Source organism: Callithrix jacchus, chromosome 8 (assembly GCF_049354715.1).
Source record: "Callithrix jacchus isolate 240 chromosome 8, calJac240_pri, whole genome shotgun sequence".
Lineage (NCBI taxonomy): Eukaryota > Metazoa > Chordata > Mammalia > Primates > Cebidae > Callithrix > Callithrix jacchus.
The window spans coordinates 135,438,235-135,464,298 of NC_133509.1; the positions used below are offsets into that span (position 1 = coordinate 135,438,235).

General features: G+C 61.4%; 1 protein-coding gene across 27 annotated transcripts in view; it reads right to left on the reverse strand.

Moving 5' to 3' along the window:
• Positions 1–250: 250 nt before the first annotated feature.
• BEGAIN (brain enriched guanylate kinase associated) overlaps positions 251–26,064 on the reverse strand; it is a 50,057-nt gene continuing 24,243 nt past the window's right edge. For 6 of the 27 annotated variants that reach the window (XM_035261471.3, XM_078335739.1, XM_054240352.2 and 3 more), the window contains exons 3-9: positions 13,040–13,129; positions 10,812–10,853; positions 9,397–9,558; positions 8,015–8,081; positions 6,878–6,985; positions 3,565–3,648; positions 251–2,416 (exon numbers count right to left, since the gene is read on the reverse strand). In XM_035261471.3, the coding sequence (XP_035117362.1) occupies positions 1,070–2,416; positions 3,565–3,648; positions 6,878–6,985; positions 8,015–8,081; positions 9,397–9,558; positions 10,812–10,853; positions 13,040–13,129 (1,900 nt within the window). In that variant the 3' untranslated portion in view covers positions 251–1,069. The remainder of the gene's footprint in view (positions 2,417–3,564; positions 3,649–6,877; positions 6,986–8,014; positions 8,082–9,396; positions 9,559–10,811; positions 10,854–13,039; positions 13,130–26,064) is intronic. The other 21 variants (XM_035261479.3, XM_035261485.3, XM_035261481.3 and 18 more) reach the window with 5 other exon arrangements.

The window sequence follows — 26,064 nt, forward strand, 5'->3', positions numbered from 1 at the left end:
GGCCAGGAAATCCGTGGGCAGCGCACAGGAGTGTGAGATCAGAGGAAAGAACGGTCATGTCCAGTGGGCTGGGAAAGGCAGGGGAATCCGCACCCTAGATAGGAAATTGGATACTAGGGTGGGGACGGGGTGTGACGTGGGGTTAAGGGGCCCAACTTGGCTGCAGAGAGCAAGGCTGAGGGTGGGGACACCAGGGACTCCAAGTTCCCAAGACCAAAAGGCAGGAGGAGGAGAAATAGCCCAATCTAGATTCTTTCCACCAGTGTCTTTTATTAATGAATGCAAAATACAATAGTAACTGACAGGGCATGCATCAGAGACAACAGGAACGCAAGCTACAGAAACCGGGAGTGGAGGGCCTCATCATGTCTGAGGTAGAGTAAGACGGTGTCAGGGATGGACGTGGGGGCGGGATGAGCGCCAGCCGCACCGGGACATCATCCCCGCCCACCCGGGACTATGGGCCGTGGGGGGGGCTCAGGGCGGCGCGGTGGCCACACTGCGAAAAATGATTTTTAAAACACTTCATAGCCCCAAATTCGTTTCAGCTCCCTCTTCGTGGACACAACTTCTGGGTTTCCTTGTCACTGGCTTGTGGGGGTGTTCTCCCCACTTGCAGAGTCCAGTCTCCATAGGACACGGTCCTTCCCTTCCCTTCCCTTCCAAGGGGCAGGCCCCACGCACCCTCACCCAAAAATAAAGGAGCTTTGTGTTGAAAACGCCAAGGCAGCCGTCCAGGGAGCTGGAGGCCAAGTGCGTTAGAAAGACCCTTTTTCTCTATAAAAATAGTTTCGCTTTATAAAAGGGGGGATGCCCCTCTCAGATGGGGGAAGGACGAGTGTGAAAAACGTTCTAAGTGGAGCTCCATGGGGCGGGGCTGGTGGACACCGCAGTGCGGGGGGATCCTCCTCGGGCCTATGGGGTTGGGGAGGAGAGGAGGTACGGGGAGGAACAGACGCCTGGTTGTTGGCAGGGGCGGGGGAACAGCAGGGGCTGGGGGGTGAGGCCGGCCCCTTGGGGCGCCATGGGCTGGCGGGGAGAGGCCCACAGCCAGGCCTGCACGTGGCGCTCAGTTGAGCAAGGTTCCATAGAGCTGGGCCTTGGTGAGGCTGTCCTTGCGGCTCAGCCCCGAGCTACCAGTCCTCGGGAAGGCCTGCTGGGGGCTGAGGCGGGCGGCGGGGTGCATTTCCGGGGAGGCCTCCATGGAGCTTGGCTCCAAGGAGTCCCTGGAGCCCTGCTCGGGCTCAGGGCTGCTGGTGGCCCCACACAGCTGCACCCCAAGCCTGTCCCCGTCACCCCCCTCACTGGGTGTGTAGCCTGGCAGTGGGTCAGCAGAGCGGCCGGGGCTGAGGCTCAGGTCCCCACCCGCCCGCAGGAAGCAGGGCTCTGCCAGGTGGCCCTGGGAGAGGTCGTCCCCCTCGGAGAAGCTGTCGGCCTTGTAGCTGGCATAGAGTGGGCTGGTGCGGCCGTCGGCCTTCTTGCCCGGGCTGCCCCCGGCCCCACCGTAGTAGCGTTCAGAGAAGCTGCAGGGTGAGGCACGGCCAGCGGCGCTAACCGGGTAGGAGTAGGCGCCGATGTCCTCCACGCTCAGGGGTCGCCACTGGCCCCGCATGTCCTCCCCGGAGAGCCGGGCAGTCCCCGGCTTGGCCCGTAGGCTCCACAGGTTTGGGGGCATCAGGGCCTGCTGGGGACCCGGAGAGGCCGGGAATCGGAAGGTCTCAGCCGGGTACGGTGACATGGTCCGCCCAAAGCCTGGGGCCACCTCGGCCTCCAGCGGGGCTGCCACCGCGGCCGTGGCCTTGGCAAAGCGAGGGCTGCCCTCGTAGGTGGCGGAGGGTGGCTTGCGGTCGAAGAGCTCATCACGGCTGTTCAGGTAGATGGCCTGCTGGGACGCGGTCAGCGTGCTGGCCTGCGCGTGCTCCTTCTCCTCCGACGTGGCACTGAAGCTGGAGTAGGAGCTGGATGTGGGCAGTGAGCCCGCGTAGCCAGGGAAGGCCTCGTGCTGGAAGCCCGCCGGGAAGGCCGCTGCCTCGGCCTCCTCCTCCTCCTCAGCCGCGCTGTCGGTGGAGTTCTGGGCCCGCAGGAAGCCCACGTCGGTCACGGGTGCGTCCACGCTGGGCCGCCGGTCGCGCCGCCGCTCTTCTGGGCAGTAGAGGGCTGTGTCGCTGCAGTAGATGTCTCCCTTGTAGGGGGGCCGCGGGCCTGGTTTCTCCACTCCGTCGCAGAAGGCCAGGTCTCGGGCCGACGCATCGGACAGGCGGGAGGACAGGCTGGCAGGGTCAGGCTTCTCTAGCACCTTGGCGATGACGCAGGTGGGGACGCTGTCGGCATAGGCCGGGTGGCAGACGGGGGAGGGCAGGCTGCAGCCATGCTTCTCCATGTGCAGGCTCACGCGCTCCTGGAAGTCCGAGGGCAGCTGGAACGGGCGCGAGGAGTAGGGGGCGGGGACAGGGTCACTGTCAGCATGGTGGCCCAGTCCTGGCCCCAAAGCTGGAGACTGACGTTAGCCATGACTGACAGGCAGGCAGACAGATGAACAGGGCCTCCCAGCTTCTCATATCACACCCGGGGGAGCGGGACCCTGGAGGCTGAACTGAATAAGCTCCCAGGGGTGTGGGTGCTGTGATGGCCTGGGGATCCCGGGTCACCTCCTCCCTCCCCACTCTGATTGGGCCCAGGAGAGCCCAGAAGCTGCAGTCACCTGGAGAAGCCGGAACCTGGGTCTGATTCAGGCCACACTCAAGGCTGCACATACCCCTATCCCCACCCATTTTGTGCCCAGAGAGGGGCTGACTTGCTCTCCCAGGTGCATGGGTCCTATGGAAGCAGGGGGGCACGACCCCCCGCCCCCAGTCCTGCCTGAGCACTCCTGAAGACAGACCAGAAACAGATGCAACAAAGATTGAGGGCCAGGGCTGAGAGTGCCTGGTGCCGTGTGAGGGTGTCCCGCTACTGTTTGATCTATTTTGTGAGTGTCTCAGGTGTGGCCCAGGACCGGGGGAAGGAACACAGGCCTGGCTAGGAGACTGCATGTGAGGCGGGGGCAGGGGGCGCAGGGTGTGGTGGCCATAGGTGGGCAGGGGTGGGCTGCTGGCCCGTCTGCCTTTGGCATCCATCAGACAGGCCTGGTTCTGGGTCCTGGCTCTGCTACCTGCCTGCCGTGTGGCCTCGGCCACACCATCTTTCCTGAAGTGTTTTCTTTCTGAAATGGGCACTGTCAGTAAACCGTGCCCAGACACAAGGCTCCTGTGAGGCTCACACGAGGTCACTCTGCGGTGTCAGTGCTCAGAGGGAGCAGGGACCTAGATAGTCCCCGAAGGAAACTGAGGGCGACAGGCAGCCGGGGTGGGCTGAGGGGACTCTGGTGAGGGCCAGGGGCTGCCCAGCTGGGTGAGATGGGTGCATTTGACGGCCCCTCCACCACAGGAGCAACGGGGACAGAGGAGGCTTGGGCTCAGCCAGCATCTTCCTCCCCTAGGATGGGAAGTGGCCTTGGGGTGAGACCAGCACACAAGGAGGCCGGTGGTCCTGGGGTGGGACGGCCTGGCTGTGGGGCCACGTTACCTCAGACACCTTGTGGACCCTGCCGTAGGTCTGGCTGCACTGCAGCAGCTGGGCCGCAAGATTGCAGTCCTTCCTATAGAGCTCCTAAAAGACAAGAGAAGGCGTTCGGCGCCACTCCCCCAGCCAAGGCCCCGCCGCCCTGCCCAGCGCCGAGTGGCCAGCAGGGGCAGTGGGTGCACAGGGCCCGCTGTGCGCTCGGCAGGACAGGGACCCACTACTGGCTCTGGCCCTCTCTGGGAGCCATGCTCTTGCCTGCAAATGAGGGCCTCATTCTGACCTGGGCTGCCAGAGCGTCAAGGGCCCTGCCGCTGCCCTAGCTGGCGCCCCCAGGGCTGTGCTAAGATAGGAACCCCCATAAGGTCGGGGCGGTGGTAGGAGGAGGAGCCCCAATGGCCCTGAGCTCCCGGAGGCCCCCCAGGCTCATAGAGCAGGCCTGGTCTCCCTGTCCCTCGGGCTCCCGGAGTCCTTCCAAAGATGACTGGGTGGGAGTGCCAGACAGGAATGGGTGACAGGACGAGTCCCAGCACCTTCCACCCTGCACCTCAGACTTGCTGCTCACACCCGCCTTCCCAGAGTGTGGCCTGGGAACAGGGTGGCTGGAGGGCTGGGCAGGGACCGGGCAGGTGTGTGACCGCAGGCCCAGGCGGGCGCTGGCTCTGAAAACAGATGCAAACAGTAGGACTCGAGGGGTGTGGCTTCACCACTGAAAATCTCTGTTGCATGTGCCTGTGTTTGGGGCTTGCATGCCTGCCCCTCCGGGGTCCCCACTGTGAGGGCTCTGACAGCTGGCCCTGGGGTGGCCCCGAAGCCCTGTGACCCACCCAAGCTGCTCCATGGCTGCTCCTGGCGAGGGCTGGCCAGTGTCCCAGCCCAACCAGCACTAGGCGTTCTGCTGCCCAGGCAAGGCTATCTCTGACAGCACCTTTCGGTTCCCCCACCATGGCCCTGGAGCCTTCCCCACTGAGGCTGGTGCCCCCAACTTGGCCCACACGGTGGAGGGAATCGGAGTGGCCAAGCCCCTCTCAATGCCTCCCCAGGCCTCCTTGGAAGAGAACAGCACAGCTGCCTGAGAGCTGAGAACTGGCCCCTTGTGTAACTCCAGTCGACTGGCTGCTCCTGGCACCAGCGGGCTGCAGACACTGCCCAGCCAGCCCAGGTCTGCCACTGAGCCCCACCAGCCACAGCCAGGAGCAGATGCCACTGGGAAGCCAGTGCCATGCCCATAGCCCCTGGGGCACCTGGCTGGGCACCCAAGCCCCTGGGCTGTCCGTGTCTGCGGTGGCTCTGGGACGTTGGGAGCTTTTCCTGAGCGGCCACAACTGCTGTCTCAGGGAGGAAATGCTCACGGGACGCTCTGGCAGAGCCAGCAGGTAGAGGCAGGCGCTCTGGCTGCCCAGGGCCCTGGGCTGCTGGAGTTGGAGTCCCGAGGTTGAGTTCTGGCTCCGTGTGCGAGCGACCACCTGGATTACCTGGGAAGCCACTGAAGCTGGCTGTGCCTCACTTTCCTCCTGTGCTCCATCCCTGCAGAGGTCCCCGGGACTGGTGCCCACTTACATAAGGGGCCTAGCCTTGTTACCTTAAGAAACACCTCTTGTCCTGAGCCCATGTCATCCTGTCCCCTTCTGTTAGAGCCACACTCCTCAGAAGGGCGGCCTGTGCCTGGGACCACCTTTCCACTCCACCACTGATCTCTAGGTCTCCAAATCTCAGTGCCTCTTCTTGGCCCTCTGACCTAATCTCTCAGCAGCTGGTGAGCCAGCCGGCCAGGGCACCGATGGCAGCCCCCTCCTCAAGTGGCTGTTGGGCCACCACACTTGCCTGGTGTCCCCCAGCCTGCTGGCACTTCCCCCAGGCATCCTTGCTGGGCCTCCCTGCTTCTCATCAGCAGGCTGCCTCGGCAGTCTCCACTGGCACGCTGGCCTTCACCCTCAACTCCAGGCCCGGGCCTCCCGCTACCCTGGTAACATCTCCTCTCGAAGGGCTCCTATGCGTCTCCTACCCAGCTCTTGCCCTCCCTCGCTGTCCCCAGCCAGGAAATGGCCGGCAACAACTTTTGTTTGGGCTCTGAACCTTGTAGCTGGGTTGGACTCAGTTCTTCTAGCAACCCACATCCTAAGTCTTGGTCAGTCCTATTGATTCTATTTTCAAAAAGACCAGAATCGCAGCCCTCTGCCCAGTTCCACCACCACTGTCACCTGAGCCACCATCATCCTTTGTACTAAGGCCCTGGCAGCTTCCTGATCTTCCCGCTCTTGCTCTCGTCCCCACAGCCTGTTCCCAGCACGGCAGCCATGTGAGCCCTGCAAGCTGTCCGTGTGATCATGTTGCTCCTCATAGAGGGTTTAAGAACCCTCTATGGCTCTCGACTACACTCAGAATGAAGCCCAGATCTCTGGGAGGAGCCTACACAATGTCGCCTCCTATTGTCCTTCTGACCCTGGCCGCCCCTCCCCTGGGCGCTCTCTGGCCTCTTTGGGGTCCTGCAAGTTATCCGGGTACAGCTGCACACCGCGGTTGCTTCGGCCTGGAAGCCACGCTCTTCCCACAGCTGTCTGGGTGGTGGCTCCTTCACGCCCTCGGGTCCTGGCCCAGCAGCCCCTTCCAGAAGCACCCTCTTGGAATCTGCAGGCCCTGCAGCTGGCGACTCCCTGGTGCTGTTCCTCGCTGTCTGTTTCTATACAGCATTTCACACTTCTAACACACTCTAAAGTTTGCCCTACTCAGATGTGAACTCCACGTGGGCAGAGGTTTCTTTTTGTGTGTGTGTTTTGCCTGTGTTGTTCACACCATAATCTTGGAGCCTAGTAGGGTCTGGCAAGGAGCAGAAGCTGATTCGTGAATGCGTAGGCAGCTGTCCCGGGCCTGCGGGGGCAAGTGGGCCCATCTCACAAGGTCCCCGAAATTAGGCCCCCTGGGCAGCCACATACATGGCTGTGATGTGACACTGGGACTGGCCAAGGGTGGGAGTCCTGAGTGGCCATGACCCTGCCTTGGGGTCAGGAAGCCTTGCCTTGAATGGGATAATATGGCTCCACCTCCTCTAGCTCAAGTCCTTACAGCAGAGAGTCTGTTTAGGATACCCTTGGCATCCTCGGCGAGGCAGCCCCAACCTTCCCAAACTGTACCAGGTCCTTCTCAAAACCCTGACCAGCCTGTCCATCCACCTGTACCCTGCACCAGCCCCTTGATGCTGGGGCCAAAGCAGCTGGGCTCAGACCCTTGAGAGTCAGAATGTGACTCCCGGCGCGTCCTGGGAAGCCCTCGCCCGGGCCCACCGGCAGCCCTCTGTGGGCCAAGCGTGCGTGGCACTCACGTTGTCCTCTGACAGCTTGTCGATGGTCACCTTGGCTTCCAGCAGGTGGCTGTTGAGGGCAACAATCTCGTGACTCAGTGCACGCTTCTCCTCCTCATAGTGCTGGCCCTGCGGGTGGGATGGTGGGAGGAGGAGGTCTCTGGTTGGCTCCTTGCCCCGTCACTCAACTGCGCCCCTATGTTGCCCCTTGCAGCCATGAACGACAAGACACTTGGAGGGCCATGGGTATGGGACTTAAGAGCACAGACACACCCTGGTTCAATGCCTGGGTCCAACACTGCCAAGCCAGACAGCGTTGGGCATGTCACTGCCTCCCTGAGCCTGTTTCTCATGTGTAACACAGAAGTGACAGTGTCCTGCCTCAGAAGCTGGGAGTGGGGACTCAGCACGGAGGATTTGTGCCTGACACAGAGCCCAGCCCATTTCACTGGGACAGATTGGGAAACTGAGGCTCAGAAAGGAAAGGGCCCATGTCCAGGGACCCAGGCAGAGCCAGGTCCAGACCCCAGGCTTGCCACCTCCCCTCTGACAGCACTGCAAAGGTGGGCGGGTTGTTGCTTTCAAAAACAAAATGAGCTGGTCACCAAACTAGAAAGAAGGGAAACCTCTTCATCCTAGTGATGGAGTGGCTCCAGAAGCCCTCACCCTGTCCCTCTTGGACATGTGTCCCAGCAGTGCAGTCACAGAGAAAATGGCAACCCCACTGCAGTCATGTGCAGGTGGTGTGAGGGTCCCCACAGTGGGGTCCCCATGAGAGGCACAACTGGGGCTGGAACCTGTCTCTGGCTCACCCAGGGCCTGAATTTGGGCCTCCCTCTCCTCCTGGGCTCAGGTCCCTGGACTGGCAGGCTGAACTGGAGGGCCTGTTCCCAGCTTATGCCCTCCGTCCACAGCCCCTCTTACATGCCCACAGGCTGGAGTGCTCAAATCCGCCGCTCAGGCAGCACAGGGCAGCCCTGGACCCTAGTACTTCCTTAGCCTGAGAGCACGCATCCCACCCTGCACATTCCGTGGAGAAAGGGGTGGGACCAGCAAGACCTGTGTCCCAGCTCCTGAGTGGCTCAGGGGTGTCCGCTGGGTGGCTCTCCCAGGGAAGGAGGTGTGGGGCTGGGGAGTGGTGCTGCGTGGCAGCCTTACCATGCGGTACAGCTTGTCCTCCAGCTCCTGATTGATCCTCTGCAGTGCCATGTAGTTGCTCTGAATCCTGGAGCAGGAGGCAATGGGGTCACTGTGGTGCCAGGCCTGGCACTCCCATGACCCTCACGGCCGCACAGCCTGCTGAGCAGGGTGGGGCTGAACTGGGACCTCTCGAGCTGACCCCACCAGCCTCACCCTGGTGGAATGGAATGTGTGCCCCTCTGCACAGGGCAGAAAACATCCCATTAAAGCTAACTTGTAGAGGCCTATCCTAGGCCAGGGTCCAGGACCAATTTCCCCCTTCGCCCCGGGAGCCTCTGAAGATGAGAATCGAAGGCTTGTTATTCACAAGAGACTCTGTCCCATCTGCACGCGGAGCCAGTTTACTCACATTTGACCCACAATTCTTACAAACCTGTGATGGGGCTGACAGTTCGAATGCGAATGAGCAGGGAAGAGACTTAACACTAACTATATGAGGGGCCCCAGAGGGAGGCTGGAGCATCACAGCGAACAAGACGCAGTTCTGCTGGAAAGGGCGAGTGGAGCCGAGCGCCGGATGGGAGTCAGGGGCTTGGCGCTTCCATTGCTAGTGGGAGGGGCTTGGGGATGGCGTCCACTCAGACAACCCACGTGTCGTGTCGTGTGATGGTCCCCGTCTTGCCAACGGGGAAACTGAAGTGAAACTTTAATTACTTCAGTAACTGGCAGGGCCCAGACTTGAACTGAGGTCTGACTGCACTGCCGAAGCTTGGCTTCTACAGGAATGGAGGATGACATGCAAAACACTCAGGAGGGCGGGGCTGTTCGGAGAGGACAAATCCTCCATCCCCGGTAAACCCTCCCTGGGCGGCACCAGTGGATGCTCTACAAACGTCGAAAACAAATCAAGCCAACAGCAAAATTCGCATGCTCCTTGCACGTTCTGTTTAAGAAGATGGGAAAGTGTATATAACATTTTAGAAGAATATCCATCCTAAATGTGCCCAAAAAAAGCTTTTAGAAAACTTTTGTGTTTGAAGGAGTCTGGCACGTGTGGCTCGACCCTTCATTGTCCTGCAGGCACTCAAGGGAATGGTCCCTAAACGGGTTCCTCTCCTGGCTAGACACAGCTTTCCCCATCAGGACTCAGGGGATCATGGCTGGGACCCGGGTGGATCAGTCTGGGTCTGGAGATCTGCCGGTTTCAAATCCTGGCTCCGCTGCTCCAAAGTAGGAGGAAGAGCTTCCCCTTCCCGAACCTCTGGACTCCCCATCTGCGTGGGGTCAACAGCCGGCCTGAGAGGGGAGCACCGCATGCGGCTTCCGGGGGCCCGCAGGGCTTTCCCGGCCCACGCTCCGGCTCCGCGACCCCCCCTCCGCCCCCTCGCCCCGCCCTTCACCTGCGCAGCTTCTCCGTGACCTTCTCCAGCTCCTCCTGCGCGCGGCGCAGCTCGATCTCCAGGTAGTGGCGCGTGGAGTCGAACTCCGTCTCGAGCTTCTCGAGCTTGTGTGTGGTGTAGGACAGCCGCTTGCGCAGCTCGCCCTTCTGCTCCTGCAGCGCGCTGCAACGACACGGCGGCGGCGGACCGGGCCGCTGCACTGAGCGGGGGAAACTGAGGCCCGCGGGCCTGCCCGGGCGCGCCGCACTAACACGCAGGTACCCGCACGCGCACGTACACACACACACACACACACCCTCCTAGACGTCACTGGAGACCGCGGCGCCCCAGAGTCAGGGACTCTGACCCCGAGCCAGTCTGGTCGTGGCGGTTCCTCAGACTCCACCAGTGCCCCACTCACAGATAAATTCCAGGTGCTGGCTGAAGGAGTGGTTGGCCCCAGAACTTGGCCAGTGTGTTGGGGGTGGTTTAAAGGACCAAGGTATAAAGAGCGCCCAGCAGCACCCAGGCTGTCCATCACAGAGCTGGCCCCTGGTGGCACAGGGGCCCTCACTCGTGCTCCTCTCAGTGCTAGGGTTGGATCGCTGAGGCCCAGAGTCGGCTGTGCCACACCCAAGACCAGACCTCACTTCCCCCAACTAGCTGTGTGGCTCTGGCACTCTGGGTCACCTCTCTGGGCCAGAGAGAGGGTTGGTGGCAATGCCCCATGCCCAGGCAGTGTCCATCACCATGGCCAGTGAGGCTGCACGCAGCACGGGAAACGTGGCAAGGCCCAGGCTCGCTCACGTTCCCCTTCCTTCAGGAAGCCTTCCAGAGGCCCAGACAGCTCTTGAGGCTCTGTTGTCTTCCCCCAGAATGGGAGATCCTGGAGGTGGGACCCCAGGCTGTAGAGCCGCACATGATCAGGAAACAGACCCACCCTCTCGAACTGCCTGCTGACAATTCACCTGAGCTAAAGCTGTGCAAGGCAGGAGGGTGGTGTGGGGGCCTCCAGCAGGGGCGGCGGGGAGCTCCCCAGGGCAGGGGCCACACTTCCTGTTGGCTGGGTCAGGTGGGGTTGGCAGTTCTTTCCTCGCCAGGAGTGCACGGCCCAGGGGCTGTCCGGGGCCAACAGCTTTGGATGGTGTTGCTGTGAGATGGGGCAGGACAGAAGCCCCAGGTGTCACACAGGAAACTGAGGTGTGGAAGGGCCTGGAACCCTGACTCTGCCTCGTGTGCTGTGGGACCCTGGGCAATAGCCCACGTTCTTGCGACCTTCCCGACCTTCCCGACGCAAACCCAAGTGAGGGGAGCAGAGGGCAGGCAGGAGGTTTCCTCCCAGCCCCACCAGGGCCACGACTGTCCCCCAGCCCCGAGCAGAAGCATCCTCTGTCTGGGCCCTCTGAGTAAACCCATGTGGCATCACAGGCACTCACCCAGTCAGCCTCCAGCAAGCACCCTTGGATTCCTGTCCAGGGCTATATTTTTAAAAGTAAATAAAAATAAAAGGTTGCTTACGTTTTTGAGAACCTCAGAGAAGGGTGGGGCGGGTCTTCCCAAGAGTCGGTCCCCGCAAGAGGATGTAGAGTAACAAGCAAAGAGGGAAGTCCCGAGGCAGAGTGCCACCGGGGAAGCTGTGAGGGCGTCATCCATCCACCCATGTGACCACCTCAGCCCCGACTCCTTGCCCCTTCTCCAGCCACACCCCAGGCCTCACTGACCAGCCTCAGACCCTTGCTCTTCTGAGACCTGCACCCCCAGCTCACTGTGCCCCCTCACCGAGCCCTGCCCCTCCTGAGCACCCCAAGGCCCCTACCCTAACCTCTCAGAGCCAGCAACCTGTCTGAGACCTCACAACCAGGAGTAAGACAAACCCTGCCCCTGCCCTGGAGGGTGCGGTGCAGAGGAAGGCGGGCAGTGAACTAGGCAGGGATTCTCCACGGGGCAGGTGTGGGAGGGGAGGATGGAGGGGTTGTGGGGTGAGTTCGGGGCAGACATCTCACAAGTCAGCTTCACAGAGCCTCAGTTTACCCCTGGCCTTTGGATGGCCTTCCAGACACAGCATCGACTCCCTACTCCACCAGCCCGTAAATACTGCTCCCCTCCCCAAGTCCCTCACACCCACCCACCTGCTACACCCAACCAATCTTTGGGCCTGCAGTGCCCCCAGCCCCTGACTCTCCCACCTCTCTCTGCCTCAGTGTCCGACTGCTGCAGGCGTCGGACCCTGGACACGCACCCAGCCCCCAGGCATAGCTGATGCCCCGAGCTTGGCCGCCCCCTAGTTCCTGCCACCTTTCCCCACCTCTGCTGGTCCCTCGGTCACAACACAGGCCCCTCCCGACCTCGCCTGGGCTGTTCCCTGGGGCCCCGGTTTGCACGTGTACCCGCCTCCTGCATGCTCAGGCCGAACCCCCTCCCTGCCTCCTGCACAAGGACCCTCCCAGGCCTCCATCCGACTCCAGCAGGGTATCTGTCAGGCTCCATACCCCCACCACGGCTAGCCACCTCCTGCCATGGCCCTCGGGCATCTCAACACCCAACTGTCCAGTGCAGCCACATCAGTACACGCTCACTGCCCTCCACGCCCTCACCCTGGGGGTGGCCATGGTGACCCTTTTACCCCTTACCCCTCACAGCCCTGTCACAAAGTCCTGGGGGTTCAGCTTCTCAGAACCTCTGAACATGTCCCCTCTGCCTGGTCCAGGCTGTTCACCTAGGGTCTGTGGTCGCCCAGATAGTGCCGCCTTCCCTGTCCAGTGTTCCCTCACCAGGCACTAACCAGAGCCTGCTGGGCCACAGCAGCCTCAGTCTCCACATCTGCAGAATGGGATGGTGCACCCAGACGTGGGGCAGGGCTGTCGCTGGTCCACATTCTATGTAGTAGCACCCCCCACACAGTGGATGATGTTAGAGGTGGCACTGTGTGTGGCGGGGGGCACAGGCCACTGGGAACCTGGGGAGGCTGCTGGGGGCCTGCGGCTCAGAGCTCTCTGCCCCCTGCCCTGGGTGAAAAGGTGGCCTGGCAAGTGCTAAATTGGGTCAGGGAGTCCCCAGCATCTGGAAACAGCTCCTTAGCAGACACACAGAGGAGTGTGGTGCCCAGAGGAGCCAGGGCCACTACCTCCAGGCTGAGGTCACCTTTCCAGGCCTGGGGACCTGGGGGGCCCTGCTGGGCTTGCTGCCTGGTGAGTCACACCAGGATCTAGGCCTAAACTGGCAGCGTGTGTGTGTGTTCGCGTGTATGTGTATGTGTGTGTGCATGTATGTGTGCGCATGTGTGCGCGCGCACATGTGTGTATGTGTCCATATGTGTGTGTGTGTGTGTGCGGGTGCACCAGTACAAGTGCTTTTCTTGGCTCCCTCCTTGCCTGTGGGAATTCCCTGAACCGGGTGAGTGCCCAGCTCCCCTGGCACATGGTGGGGCCTCGAGGGATCTCCCTTCTGCCTTCCACCGGGATGGAGAAGGGCCCAAGCCCAAGGATGGTGCCCTTGGCTGGGCTGCTAGGGTGGGCGCTGTGAGGCTGTGCTGCTGGCCCCCACCTTCACCTTCACCTGCTGGGCCTCCCTATCTGTCTCGGGGAGTTGGATGCAGACACTGGACAGATGTCTGGGGACTGACGCAGAGACACTGGGGAGCCAGGGGAGACAGCAGGTATGTTACCTGTCCCAGATCGAGGGCGAGGACCTGACCAGCCGGCCCTGCAGGACTCGGGGCTGCCCGAGGCACAAGGGCACCCAGGGGCTGCGCAGCCTGTGGGCAAAGAGGACAGAGCTGCTCAGAACAGGTGGGGGTGGGCAGGGCTGGGGCCATGCAGGGCCCATCATCAGGGGCACAGCCACAGCCCCTCGCCTGAGACCCAGAGATGGGGAGTTGGTCCCCACCCCTGCCAGGAAAAGTCCTTGTCATCTACAAAGTGGCAGGGGTTGGGGGGATGTTGTTACCAGAGAAGGGCCCCAGCCTGTGCACCTGCCAGCCCTCGCTGCTCACTCTGGAGGGTCCTAGCTCAGCGGTGGCACCAAGTCCCACCGTGGCAAGGTCACTGGTCACTTGCTGCATGCCTCTTTTGATCGTCCTATCCCACCACTATGGGGAGCGGCAGCAGCCCCTCAGGTCAGTTGTTCCCTGCAGGGCGGCAGGCCTACCCTCAGCTCTGCCTCCACGTCGCAGCATCAGAGGGTACTGATGGGGCAAGCTCCCCCTCCCCACTAGCTCTGCGTCTGTCGGGTGCCTGCCTGATTGGCTGGTAAGGAGGAGGCCCTGATGGCTGATGAAGGGAATGTCCTGTAGGCTGCGGGATCTGGCGGATGTTAGGGACCCGGGGTCCACTTCACCCTGCCCTGGGGCCCCTGCTCCCCTGCCCCTGCCTGTGGCCTGTGTGGGTTGGAAGGATGGGTGTGAGGAAGGACACGGGCCCACCGCGGCCCCGCTAGGGTGCTGGCCTGCCACAGGACACAAGAAATACATCGACGCCTCAGACAAGTGCCTGCTTGGTTTTCCCCTTCCTGGGTGTTCTCTGGGACCAGCTGGTGGGCTCGCAGGGATGCCTGGGCAGCCCTACTGACCCTAGGCCAAGGTGGAAGATCCAAGCTCTGCCTAGAGGGGCTGGTTCCACCAGCAAAGGCTCTGATGTGGCCCCAGAAATCAGGCTTTTAAAGATACGGACAGATGGGAGCGCTCCGAAAGGCAGCTGTATGATCCCATTTAAAAACGAACTGCCTGCGGACAGCCACAGAGAACTGTTAATGTCACACCTGCGTGGTAAAGTGCTGGATGACTTAAAATTTTTCTTTTATGCTTTTCTTAATTTGTCGTATTTTTTTTACAGTGAGGATGATAAATTGGAGAAAAAAATGCTAAAGATCAAATTTTAGTACCCCCCCCAAAGTCACCATGAGCACTCATGGGTCAGCCTGAGGGGGCAGCAGAGGTCAGGGAAAGCTCCTGGCCCTGGCCACGAGCCACACATTGATCACCGCTGCGAGCTCACTTTCTGCATCACAAAATCGGGCCACGGCCCCTCGATTCCTGAGCAGAAGTGGGCAGGGGTCCCATGCCCAGCACATGGTGGGGAGGGGAAGGGATAGGGGCGGTGGGCCTGACCTCTGGCTGGACTGGACTTTGGAATTCCGGTCCCAGGTCCACCCTCAGCAAATGACCCCAGTGCTGCTGGGTGAACAGAAAGCAGGATGGGATGAGCGCGTTTGCTTGAGAGCCGCCAGAAACAACTGCCCTGGCCCCGGTGGCCTGACCAAGGCCAGCGTCCTCCTCCCAGCCCCTGCCAAGGAGACCCCACCCCAACAGGTGCCCTCTGCAGGGGGCCTCATGGTAGGTGGGGTTTCTGAAGAAGGAAGGCGCTCAGAGGAGAAAGGTTCCAGGGGAAACTGAGGCCCAGGGAAGGGGGGGCCCTGCCTGCAGGCGCAGTGAGCCGGGCAGGGTTGTGACTTGATGCAGGCTCGGACTCTGCTCTCTCACAGGATGTTGACTAAGCATCACTGATGACCCGCTCTGGTTCTGAGCCAGGAAACAAGATTGGGATGGAAGTTCTCACTCGCAGCCTGCGGCATTGGGGACGTCCCATCCTAGAGATGAGAAAACTGGGACCCAGAGAAGTTAAGCAAGAGGGCCCAAGATCGAAAAGCAAGTCTCGGTGAGGACGAGAGCAGAACCAGGGCTGCCAGGCCTGCTGGGACTGCCACCTCCTCTTCCTCGGACTCCCCTATGAAAGAAGGCGGGGGGGTTATGCCACTGAGAGCCTGCCACAGAAGGGCCACCCTGCTGAGAGCAAAGCAGGAGCCAGTAAATCATGTGGGCCCCGGGGACAACCTGTCTCAGTGTCACCTCCAGCTGGGTGCACGGAACCACCTTCCTGTTCCTGCTGGCAGAAGGACCTGGTGACCACTAGCTGCACAGATGGACTGGGGCTTGGCCTGGGACCCTGAGGCTGACCTGCCCAGGGACCTTGCCTTGGTTCCCCTTGGCAGCCCTTTCGGACATGGGTGTCATCACGTGGGGAGCAGGTGCCACCTGGGCCCTCTGTGTCTCAGGATGAGATGACCCCAGGAAGCCTGGAGCCCTACAGGAGACTGCGCAGGCTCTGCCTGCCTCCAGGACACACCTCCTCTCAGGGCTTGGGCCCTGGGGTGGCACTGTCCACAGATGCCTTTCTTCCTCCCCAAGGCAATGGCCTGAAGGCTGCACAAGCAGCTGCAGGTCCTTGGCGGATGGGGAAGGGGAACGGAACACTCAGGGTGTGCCCGGCAGGGACCACACAGTGCATGTGTCCTGTTCTCCCAGTGAGATGCCCGTCCCCCTACATCTCAGTCCTGGGAAGGATGCCACCATCACCGCCATCCTACACATGAAGAAAAGCCTGTGGCCACCTGTGGGACACTGTGCCTGCCTTCCACCCCATTCCAGGGTAGAAGGAGGGGAGGAAGCTGGTGACAGCCGAGTCTGGCCACACCCCTGCACCATACTCCTGGACCCCAGGCAAGATGACAGGACACTTTCCCTCAAGCCAGCCAGGCCTGGTTCTTCTTCTTGCCCTTGCTAAAAGAACTGTCCCTCCAGGCCTTCAGATTTCCCCCAGATCACACACATCCAGACCCTTGTTCATACCGTCCTCTCCCCTGGACATGTGCTCCCTCCCTTCTCTGTGTCCCCAGGTCCTCTCCTCTCTTGTGAGGCTTTGCTCAGATGGTGCCTCTTCCGGGAAGCCTTTCTGGGTTCCCCCTGCTGAAGCTCCCTCTCTTCCGCTTGGGTGCCTCCCTTCACCTCTGCCTGTGCGGGGCAACCCTCCTGCTAGGATACTGCTTCCCTCCTCAGCTTGGCTCTCTTGGCTCTGCCTCCCGCAAGGCCACTAAACAAGGCAGCCAGAGGGCACTTCCAAACAGAGGCGGGGTTCTCCTTGGCTCCCCACCAGATTGCAAATCATGGCCCTGCCAATGGAGTTCAGACAAGGTGACTTCGGTGGAGCAAGTAAGCATCCACTTAGTGACGGTCAGGGCTGGAGCCCCGGGGCCCTGCCTGACCTTCCTCCACCATGCGAAGCCACCAGGGCCCAGCCATTCCTGCTCCCCTAATGCCCATGGGGTCCTGCTGGGCTGGGGGAGGACACAGCCTCCAGGGCCCCTGTGTCAGGAGGAAACCCTTCCCAGCCCCATGGTGGGCTGGAGACACGGGACCCCTGAGCTCAGAGGGCACTGAGCACGTTCCTGGAGGGCAGAGGTGTGCCCTGGAGGCTGTGGGGGAGGACTGGCTCCCGTCCTCCCACTCAACGTCATGGCAGTGGGGAGGGGCTGGGCTGTGGCTGTCGTTGTTTCGGTTGGCCGAGGCCTGAGTGCCCACCCGCCTGTATACCTGACTGAGGTGGGATCCCGCCATGCCCTGGCCGCAGCCCGTCTTCCCTCATCTGTCATGGCTCTCAGCCTGACCCCAGTCATGCTCCAGCAACACCAAATTGCTCCTTCCTTCCAGGCTGCAGGCAGCCAGGCTCTCAGCTTGGTGTCTTTGTCCCTGTGTCCCCATCCACCAGGATCTCACTCCTCCCTCTGGCTCCAAGTTAACTCCTCCCCATGTAGCACCTGAGGGGTCCTGAAGCCCCAGCTCACCCCACCCTTCCCTGAACGAGATCAGTTGCTGCCTCTCACTCCCTACCACCTCCGTCCTTGAGTGTTGCAATGCCTGGGTCTCCTGTTCCCACCCTGGCCCCCCAAACTCCAGAACCCCCCAGACAGCTCATTTCTAGGCCCAATCAGACCATGCTCTCAGAGCTCCCCAACTCCTTTTTGCACTAAGACCAAAAGCCCAGCTCCTCACCCCAAATTCTTGTCCCCTGGGGCCTGCTGCTGCCCCAGCCTCGCCATCCCAGGACCCCCCAACTTCCTGCCAGGCACACTGGCCTTCCGGCTGTGCACGTGACCCCTAAGCGCCTGCCTTCCCACCTCCAATGCCTAGAGCAGGACCAGGCGGAGCAGGGGGGTCACATACCCACCCTCTCAGCCTCCACCGAGTTGATATCAGCTGTGGGAGGTCTTTCTCCCCAGAGCTGCTGCAACCCTGCCTGGTCTTTCCCAGCAGAACTTCCAGTTGACACCTGGGGGAGCCCACATCACACCCTTGGGATGCCTGCTGTGGGCTGAGTCCCCACAGAGCTGCTTCTGCCCCACACCAGGGCCATTCCGGATCTCCCTGCAGAAGGCCTCGGTGCCCCAAGCCTTCCGTCGAAGGAGCAGCAACAGCCCTGTGGGAACCTGGGCTGGGTGGGCAGAATCCCCTGGCCCAGCAGTATCCCCTCACCTGGAGGAACCCCTCGCCTGGCAGAACCCCTCACCCGGAGGAACCCCTCACCCAGAGGAACCCCTCACTCAGAGGAACCCCTCACTCGGAGGAACCCCTCACTCAGAGGAACCCCTCACCCAGCGGAACCCCTCACTCGGAGGAACCCCTCGCCCAGCAGAACCCCTCACCCGGAGGAACCCCTCGCTTGGCAGAACCCCTCACCCAGCGGAACCCCTCACCCAGTGGAACCCCTCGCCCGGCGGAGCCCTTCACCCAGCAGAACCCCTCACCTGGCAGTATCCCCTGGCCTGGCGGAACCTCTCCTGTGCTGGGGGTTTGTGTTCCCTGCGCCCTTGGCCACCTCCGCTCTTTCCCTCCAGCTTGCTTCTGCTGCACTGACTGCCCTTTGTATTGCCCAGAATCCATCAGTGGACCACTTCCAGCAGAAGGTGGGACACCCCAGACTCTGCTCCACCATGTGCACCCATTTATTTAGTCCTCAGACCCCTGAAAGGGAGGCGTGTACCCCACCTCATTTTCCAGATGAGGAAACAACTTCACAGCGGTCAAGGAACGGGGCCTGTCCGAGGTCACACAACCTGGCTGGGGTTCGATTCCAGGCCAGCCTCACGTGGAGATGCCGGATTTTAATGCAAATAGCGGCGTTCTAGCCATCCTGGTGTCTCCCGCATGCTAGACAACTATGATGAGCTGCCCTCTGCCTCCCTGCGTGACTGGAGGGTTGACCACAGCAGCCCCGGAGTCCAACAGAACAGCCCATCACTGCTGGCCCTGCTCTGGGCTCAGCCACGCCCGCCCAGGCCTGGACAATCCCGCGGCTGATCTCTGCAGCGAGACACCAGGACTCCGCCTGTACAGAAAGAGGGACTCTGAATGTCATCACCATGGCCGCCGGCTGTCGTGCAGCTGCCCCCGGGGTACAGACACGTGCACGCGTTATGTGCATGTGTGTACATGGTATGTAGGCCTGTGTGTGTCTGGTTGGGGGAGGGCTGTCACAGTGCTGAGCCAGGTCCCACGGCCAGGAGGGGTGGCCTGGAGAGGAGTGAGCTGCCATCATCACCAGCTCAATTGGGACCACCCTGATGGTGCTGACTTGGGCTCAAGGCCTCCCCTCCTGCTCCCCTGCCCTCTGCTGACCCCTCCTTCACAGGCCCCGCCTCACCCTTTGGACCCTCGGCTCCAGGATGACCTGGCCGGCTGTGCCCCTGCTCCCTCCTGCCTGGAGACTGGAGTCAGCCGGCAAAGCTTCATCTCGCCTCATCTTATCAGGCAGCCACAGCCCTGCCCCGCTGCCCCCCTTTTCTGCAGAACCACGTGCTGGGAGCTAGCACACCATGTCCTGGGGAGCCCTGGGAGGGTGGGCAGACCCAGGACATGCCCTGGGCCAGGGCAAAGCAGGCCGACCCAGGGAGGACTGCTGGCCCAGCTCTGGGCTCAGCCACGCCCGCCCAGGCCTGGACAATCCCGGTAGTTGGGGTGGTTGTAGAGTCACCCGTGGACCTTGGCACAGGCTGCCCTCCTGCTCAGAGCATACCTTCCCTGCACGTGGGTTCACTCTGTTCACCTCCTCCTGGAAGGCCTCCTTGACCTCCCCCAACCCGAGTCAGGAGCCCCCTTCTCCATCCTCATCCCAGGCCTACAGTGCAAGGGTGTTCTCTGGGCAGAGGGGCCGTCTCCTCCTCAGCAGGGTCCCAGTGCCTGCTGCAGGCCTGGAGGTGCCTTGGGAGAGCACAGTCAGCTCTGAGCTCCCAGCTGCGCTTTCAGGAAAGACCTGCAGGAAGAAGGCCTGGGGACTCTGGCCCCCAGTGAGGGGACAGCTGGGTGTCCCAGGAGGGTGGGTGGGGCAGAGCTGACGGGGCAGAAGGCTATGTCCCTGGGCATCCGTCACAGGCCGCCGCCGTCCTCACTGATCTCCATCCATCCTGGATTTTAGACGGAACGCACAGGCCGTGGGCGGCTGCATGACTAAGTACCACACCTGGGTCAAGGCGGGCCGAGCCCAGGCCTCCACTCCCAGACTGGGGCTCTGTCGGCCTCTTCCGGCCACAGAACCTAAAGAAATGAGATAGCCAGGGAGCACATTGGCCTCCAGAACCCAGGACTGGGAGGAGGGACAGGGGCAGGGAATGCAAGACCCTGGCTCTGAGCCTGGTGGGCAGGACACAAGCAATGCTTGCTGAGAGATGACTGCCATGGCAGGGGCTGCCCTGCTGGTGGCGGGGAGGGGAGTCAGGCCCAGCTCCCAGACCCTCTGTGATGGCCACTGTACTCCACCCATGCGGACCCCTGTGCAGTCCCACTTCTGACACCCACTCTCTTTCTAGCTAGGCCTGAGGATGCCCATCGCTCCATCGGTGCCACCGGGGGGCTCTCACAGCACCTCTCCGACCTTGCTGTCACTTGGCAGCAAATGATGGCATGATGGCCTCCTCCCCATCACTCTCCTCTCTGTACGAGGGTGCTAAACCCACCTCTCCATCCATTGGGCTCCTGCACCCACACAGACGGCAGGAGACAGTGGTGGGCAGACGGCCTCACTCTCTGTTCACCCACAGACGGACCCAGGAATCTTAGACATGCCTGTTCATTCCCTCCCCACTTGCCTGGAAAGTGACTTTACACCTTCCCCTCTCTGCCTTTCACCTCCCAACACCTCCTCCCCATCCCCACTCAGGCTGATGACCTTGCTTCCTTTTCTTCCCTTTCTGCTGAGAAATGAAACCATCCAAAGGGTGGAGCCACAGATGTCACCTCCACGTTCCCCACCTACCAGCATCTGCCCCGACACCTGGTGCTGCCTGCTGTTACTTACAGACACCCGGCCAGGCAGCCCCTCAGCTGGGCTGCACTGTGGCCACCAGCCTCCCCCAGCTGCAGGTGGGGCAGGGGTCCAGCTAGTCTCCCTCGCTTCCCGGTCACTCTCTGGCAGGCAAACCCGTGTTTACTTTTCTCATATTAAAAACAGCCCTCTGTTCACCCTGCAGGCACGGCCCCTGTTCCCCACTCAGTGGAAGTGTCTGATGTTGCCACGTCTGCCTCCTTATTCCTAGCCTGCCAGGACCAAGGCCCACCAGGATCTTGTCACTGGACTGGTCCCGTCTCGGTCATCACCTGACCTGCGTCCTCAGCAGCCGGGGACATGCTGCCTCTCCCTGCTCCCGCACCTCCCACCCTCGCCAGGCTGTCTAGCTGCCCCTTCTTGGGCTCCTGTGTGGGGTGCTCCTCCTCTCCTGGCCTCTTGGCACCAGTGCATCCCGGGGATCCGGCTGCAGCATCTCCTTCCCTGTGTGCTTTCCCCAGTGGATATCCCAGCCAGCAAATACCATCCCTTTGCTCGGGACCCCCACATTTACACCTCCCCAACTTCACTGCCTCCCCTTTGACTCATGGGCAGCACAGACCTGCAGGGCCCAGCCAAACTCCCAGCACCCCACAAATCCACAGCCTCCCCCCACACCCTGCAGCAAGACAAGTCCTCCCCGGGCCTCCAGGCATCTGTGACTCCTCTCCTCCTCTCCTCCTCTCCCGTCCTTCTAGGCCGGCAGCAAGCCCCAGGCTCTGACTCCAGCGTGTATAGGAGCCTTGCCTTCCAGGACCACCCAGCACGCCGGGCCCTCTCCTCTTGCGTGGCTGCCGCACAGCCCCACACCGGGCCCCAGGGCCTGCTCTCCTCTGCTCTCAGCCCCAGACCTCCTTGAAATCAGTGTCACACCCATCTGTGGGGAGGTGGGATATTCCGCGCAGGACACATGGCTGGGAGCATGGTAGTGGGGTCAGGAGGTGTCCTGGAGATGGGTGTGACCAGAGCCTGGGGCTTGGGGGTTGTGGGGGTGTGGATAAGGGGTGGGCCTGGGGTCAGCTGGCAGAAGGCCCTGAGCATGTGCCAAAGCATCTGCTCCTCTTTCTGGGGGCTCCAGAGATGCTCACACTGAGGTCCAGAAGTTGGTTTGGGCTTGGGGTCGTCCCCTGGTGGAGAGTGGCACGGAGCAGGGAGCCTCAGGGGGGCTGTGTCTGAGGCAAGGGAAGCTGCATGGTGGACCCAGGAGACTCCCTGGCCCCTGCCTGGGCCCCTTTCCCAGCACCAGCCTGGCACCACTGATCACTTCTCCCTCCTCTCTCCCTCTAGAGGGGATGGGACTGCCGGGGGGGGGGGGTGGTAGGGCTGTGTGCACCCTGGCCCTGGAACCCCAGGGGCAGGATGGGCAGACAGATGGCCAAGGGCCGGCCCCACAGCCAGGAACGAGTTCCTCATGGGACTTGCACATTAACCCCGCGGTGCCTGCCAGCCTCCCTGGTGCCCAGGAGAGAAGGGGCCGCGATTCAGGCTTTGATGACTGGCTTCATTACTGGCTACCAAGGAACCCACACTGGCTTTGCTAATTTGGCCACCCCACCAGCCTGCTCACCACTGCAAACAGACGTGGCACACTTATTAATTGGATCGGCAGGAGAGCTGCTTTCTGGAATTCCGGGGATCACAGAGCTAATCAGGGCGGCAGACACTTAGTAAACCTGGTCGGCAGGACCTGGGCCCCCTTCACACCCTGGGCCTCTCTGGGATGCCCTCTGTCCTGGGCTGGTCCCATTCCACCCTCACCTCTGCGTACGTGTGCATTGCACTCACACTCACCGGGCGAGACCCAGTCTCCAAGAAAAGCCTGTAACTACGGGGAGGGTGGTCAGCAGCAGCAAGGGCTAGAGGGAGGCGCGGGGGCGAGGAGGGAGCTAGAGGCTCCCTAGGAGGCCCGGGGCTCCCTAGGCCTCCCTCTGGCAGTGTCTAGGATCCCCCTATCCCTGTATCAGCCCCAGGGGGGCTGAGAGGGTCTTGTGGACTATTTACCCTGCTGAATGGTATGGGCGGGAGAGGGTGGGTGGCTGAGCGGACCCCAATTCGGCACTCTGCTCTGCCACAGGTCACTGGGGGTCCTGAGCTTGGCACTTGAGCTCTCAGAGCCTCAGTTTCCCCAAGGAGGAATGGGGGCAGAAGCCGTAGCCAGCCCCTAGATGCCCCTGAGATCCGGGGATCATCCCGGTGGCCCCACCCCACTCTGAGCTGACACCCTCAGAGCTGCTCCGGATGGAGGGGGACTCAGGCCCAACTCGTCCTCCTGTGTCCCCAGCAGCACCCACCTGCCCCTGCGTCTCTTTTTCTTCTGTCTTGCTAGGCAAAGCCCTACCCAGGGAAGCCCCGCCATGTGCTTCCTCTGGGGACCCCGCAGACACATGGCTAGGGCCTGTAGCCTGGGGTGGCGTGTGGCAGGGCAGCCTCCCCTCCCTGGGATGGTCATTCCAAACGCCACCACCGGCCCCTCACACTCCGGCCAGATCTCCAGGACACAGAGACACAGCACTACCCGCTTCCCTGGCAGACCCCCCCAACATCACCCATGCTAGTGACCAGGAGGGGCAGAGGAAGTGTGGCTGAGGAGCCCAGAAGACCAGGTCCCAGGCCCTGCCGCATCTCCTGCCGCCCATCTCAGCTCTTGCAGTCTGTCCTGCGGCTGCCCTGACATGAGCCCCAGAGCCTCACTGGGTCCATCGGGGGACGGAGCATGAGGCCTCTCTCAGGCTGCTCTGCAGACACAGGGAGACCTTGAAGAGACGGGCACAGTCTCCACTGCAGAGCACAGGCCTCGGAAGGATATTCTGCCTGTAGTAGTGGGGGGTGAGGAAGGGGAGCCACATGCAGGCCTGGCACGGAGCCCTGAGAAACAGGCACTTGGCATCGTCTCCTCTAAAACACCCAGCATCTGCCCCGACCATTGAAGGCCCCCGAGAAAAGTGCAGACAGGCAAAGGTGCAGAAGAGCTGGCCCCGCCCCCAGCTCAGAGACCGTCGCACTGCCAGCCTGGCCCTCTCCTTCACAGGGGAATGATGGCACTGCCCAAGGGATGGCCAGCAAGGCCCAAGCAGGGCAGAGCCACCGGAGATGGACAGAGCCAAACGGGCAGGCCACAGCAGCAAGGCCCAGCCCACAAGCCAAGTGCACGTCCCAAGTTCACTGAGTCCCCAGAGCTGCTTCCGCAGGCAGGTGCCGTCACTACCCCATTTACAAATGTGGCACAAGAACCAGGAAGCTTCCTAAACCTGCCCGAGGCCGGCTGCGGTGGCTCATGTCTGCAATCCCAGCACTTTGGGAGGCCGAGGTGGGAGGCTCACTTGAGCCCAGGAGTTCAAGACCGGCCTGGGTGACATGGTGACACCCCATCTCTACCAAAAATACAAACTTAGCCAGGCGTGGTGGCGCATGCTGCCTGTAGTGCCACTTATTTGGGAGAGGCTGAGGTGGAAGGATTGCTTGAGCCCTGGACTGCACTCCAGCCTGGCGAACAGGGCAAGCCTGGGTCTCAAAAACAAAACAAAACAAAACAGATTTGCTGAAGGCCACACAGCCAGTAGGTGACAGACTGGGGCTTGAAACCTAGGGGCGTCTACCTTCTTAACCACATACCCCATCAGGGAGGCCTTGCTGAGGAGTGGGAACTCAACTGGGCACCCTGGCCCTGCCCATAACCCCAGCCCCCCAAGTTGGTACCATCAGAGCTGTTCCGGATTAGGAGTGACTCCCAGACTCATGTCCCAGCTCTCAGTGTCTTGGGTCTCTTGGGTCCTCACCCCCTGAGCCCCTAGCCGCAAACGGAGAAAGCAAAGTGAGGCAGTCATTCACACCTTAGTGGAAATTAGTCCATAACACTTCCTCCAGCAGGATCCAGTTTAAAAGTGGGGTAGAGAACCTTGAAGGATGACACTCAGGGAGGGGTGCGGGGTAGTGGGTGGGTTGGAGGAGACAAGAGACGGAGAGCAGGGCCCTGGAGGCAAGGGATAAAGAAACTCAACAGCTATCTGGAAAGCCGGTGCCAGCAGGTGGCCAGCCCCACCGCAGGACGTCTCTCCCTGAGTTGTTGGGGCCCAGACCACAATGCAATCAGTTCCCCACCCTCAATGAGCACCTACCCCATGCCCAGAGCACCCAACCTGGGTGGCGTCTAGGACAGGAGCCTGCCCAAAGCAGGTGTGGAGCAGGGGTTGCTAAAAAAAGGGGACACCTCAAGCCTGCACACCCCCAAACCCGCTCCTCCCCACAGCTGTCCCCACCTCAGGTGAAGGAAGTCCATCCTTTCTTTCAGTTTCTCATGCCCAATGCCCTGGAGTCACCTTTGACACCCCCTTCCCCCCATACCCCATGTCACACCCATCAGCAGACCCAGTCGCCGGATCCTCCAACACGTCCAGAACGCAGCCACCTCTGCCCTCCTCCATGACCACTGGCCCTTGCTGCTTCCTGCAGGCCACCGTCGCACTAGCTGCTCCCTCTGCCTGGACCTCCTGGTACCCTGCCCTGGGTGGCACCTGCTTAGGACCTTCCCAGGTCACGCTGTACAAGTCACCCGCTCGCCCCCCCACCCACGCCTTCCTTTCTTTTTGTCCTGGTGGCAGTTGTCATCGCGATATTTATTTTAAAAAGTCTCCTGTTCCCGCCAACTAGAAGATTCTGCCTGTGCGGTCACTGCGGTGTCCTCAGTGCCTGCAGCAGCGTCTGGTTCAGTGAATGCGTGTGGAATCCGTGATCGGTGAACAAGAGCGGCAGGGACGGCCATGGGGCCCAGGAGGGACGCTCGGGTGGGAGAGGGTGTTTCCTCAGAGGAAAGCATGGAGGGACAGGGCAGGGCAGGACTCGAATCTTGGAGGCCACCTGATCTCCATCTGTCTCCATCGCTGGGATGTCAGCCTGGCATTTCAGCAGAGCGTCTCAGCCTGGACAAGCATCCGACATGCACAGGACCACAAGCCCGGGTCACAGGAGTGAACGAGAGAGTGTGGCCCCAGCGCCTGACTGTCCTTGTGCAAAACCAAAACCGAAAACAAAAGGGAGCTCAACCTTGACCTCCAGCCACAGGCAAAACCAAGTTCAAGTGCATGAAAAGCCAGGAGCCTGATGACTTCAGGAGGGTTCCTTGAGCAAGACACAAAACGCTTTAATCAGAAAGTGAAAACACCAGAGGCAGGCAACAAAATTAAAATTAAGAAGTTCTGCTCATCAGAGGACGGTGAGAGCAGCGAGACGCTGCATCCCGCGGGAGGTGTTTCTGCTACACGTGTAACTGACAACGTGAAGAGCTCCCGCAAATCAATTAGAAAAACACAGACACCTTGGTAGAAAGCGCGCACAGCCTTCGCCAGCGAGGAAACTCAGCGGGCGACAACCCAGGGCAGTGCGGTTTGCGCTACGCCCACCCCAGCAACGCTGGAGGACAGTGGCAGGGAGAAGCGGTTTCGAGGGTCCGGTCTGATCCTCCAGAGCTGACCCTACGCGCACCCTGTGCCCGGAGGTCCCACTGAGGGTGCACGCCCAGAATCGCAGCCACATCCCCAGGTGCCCG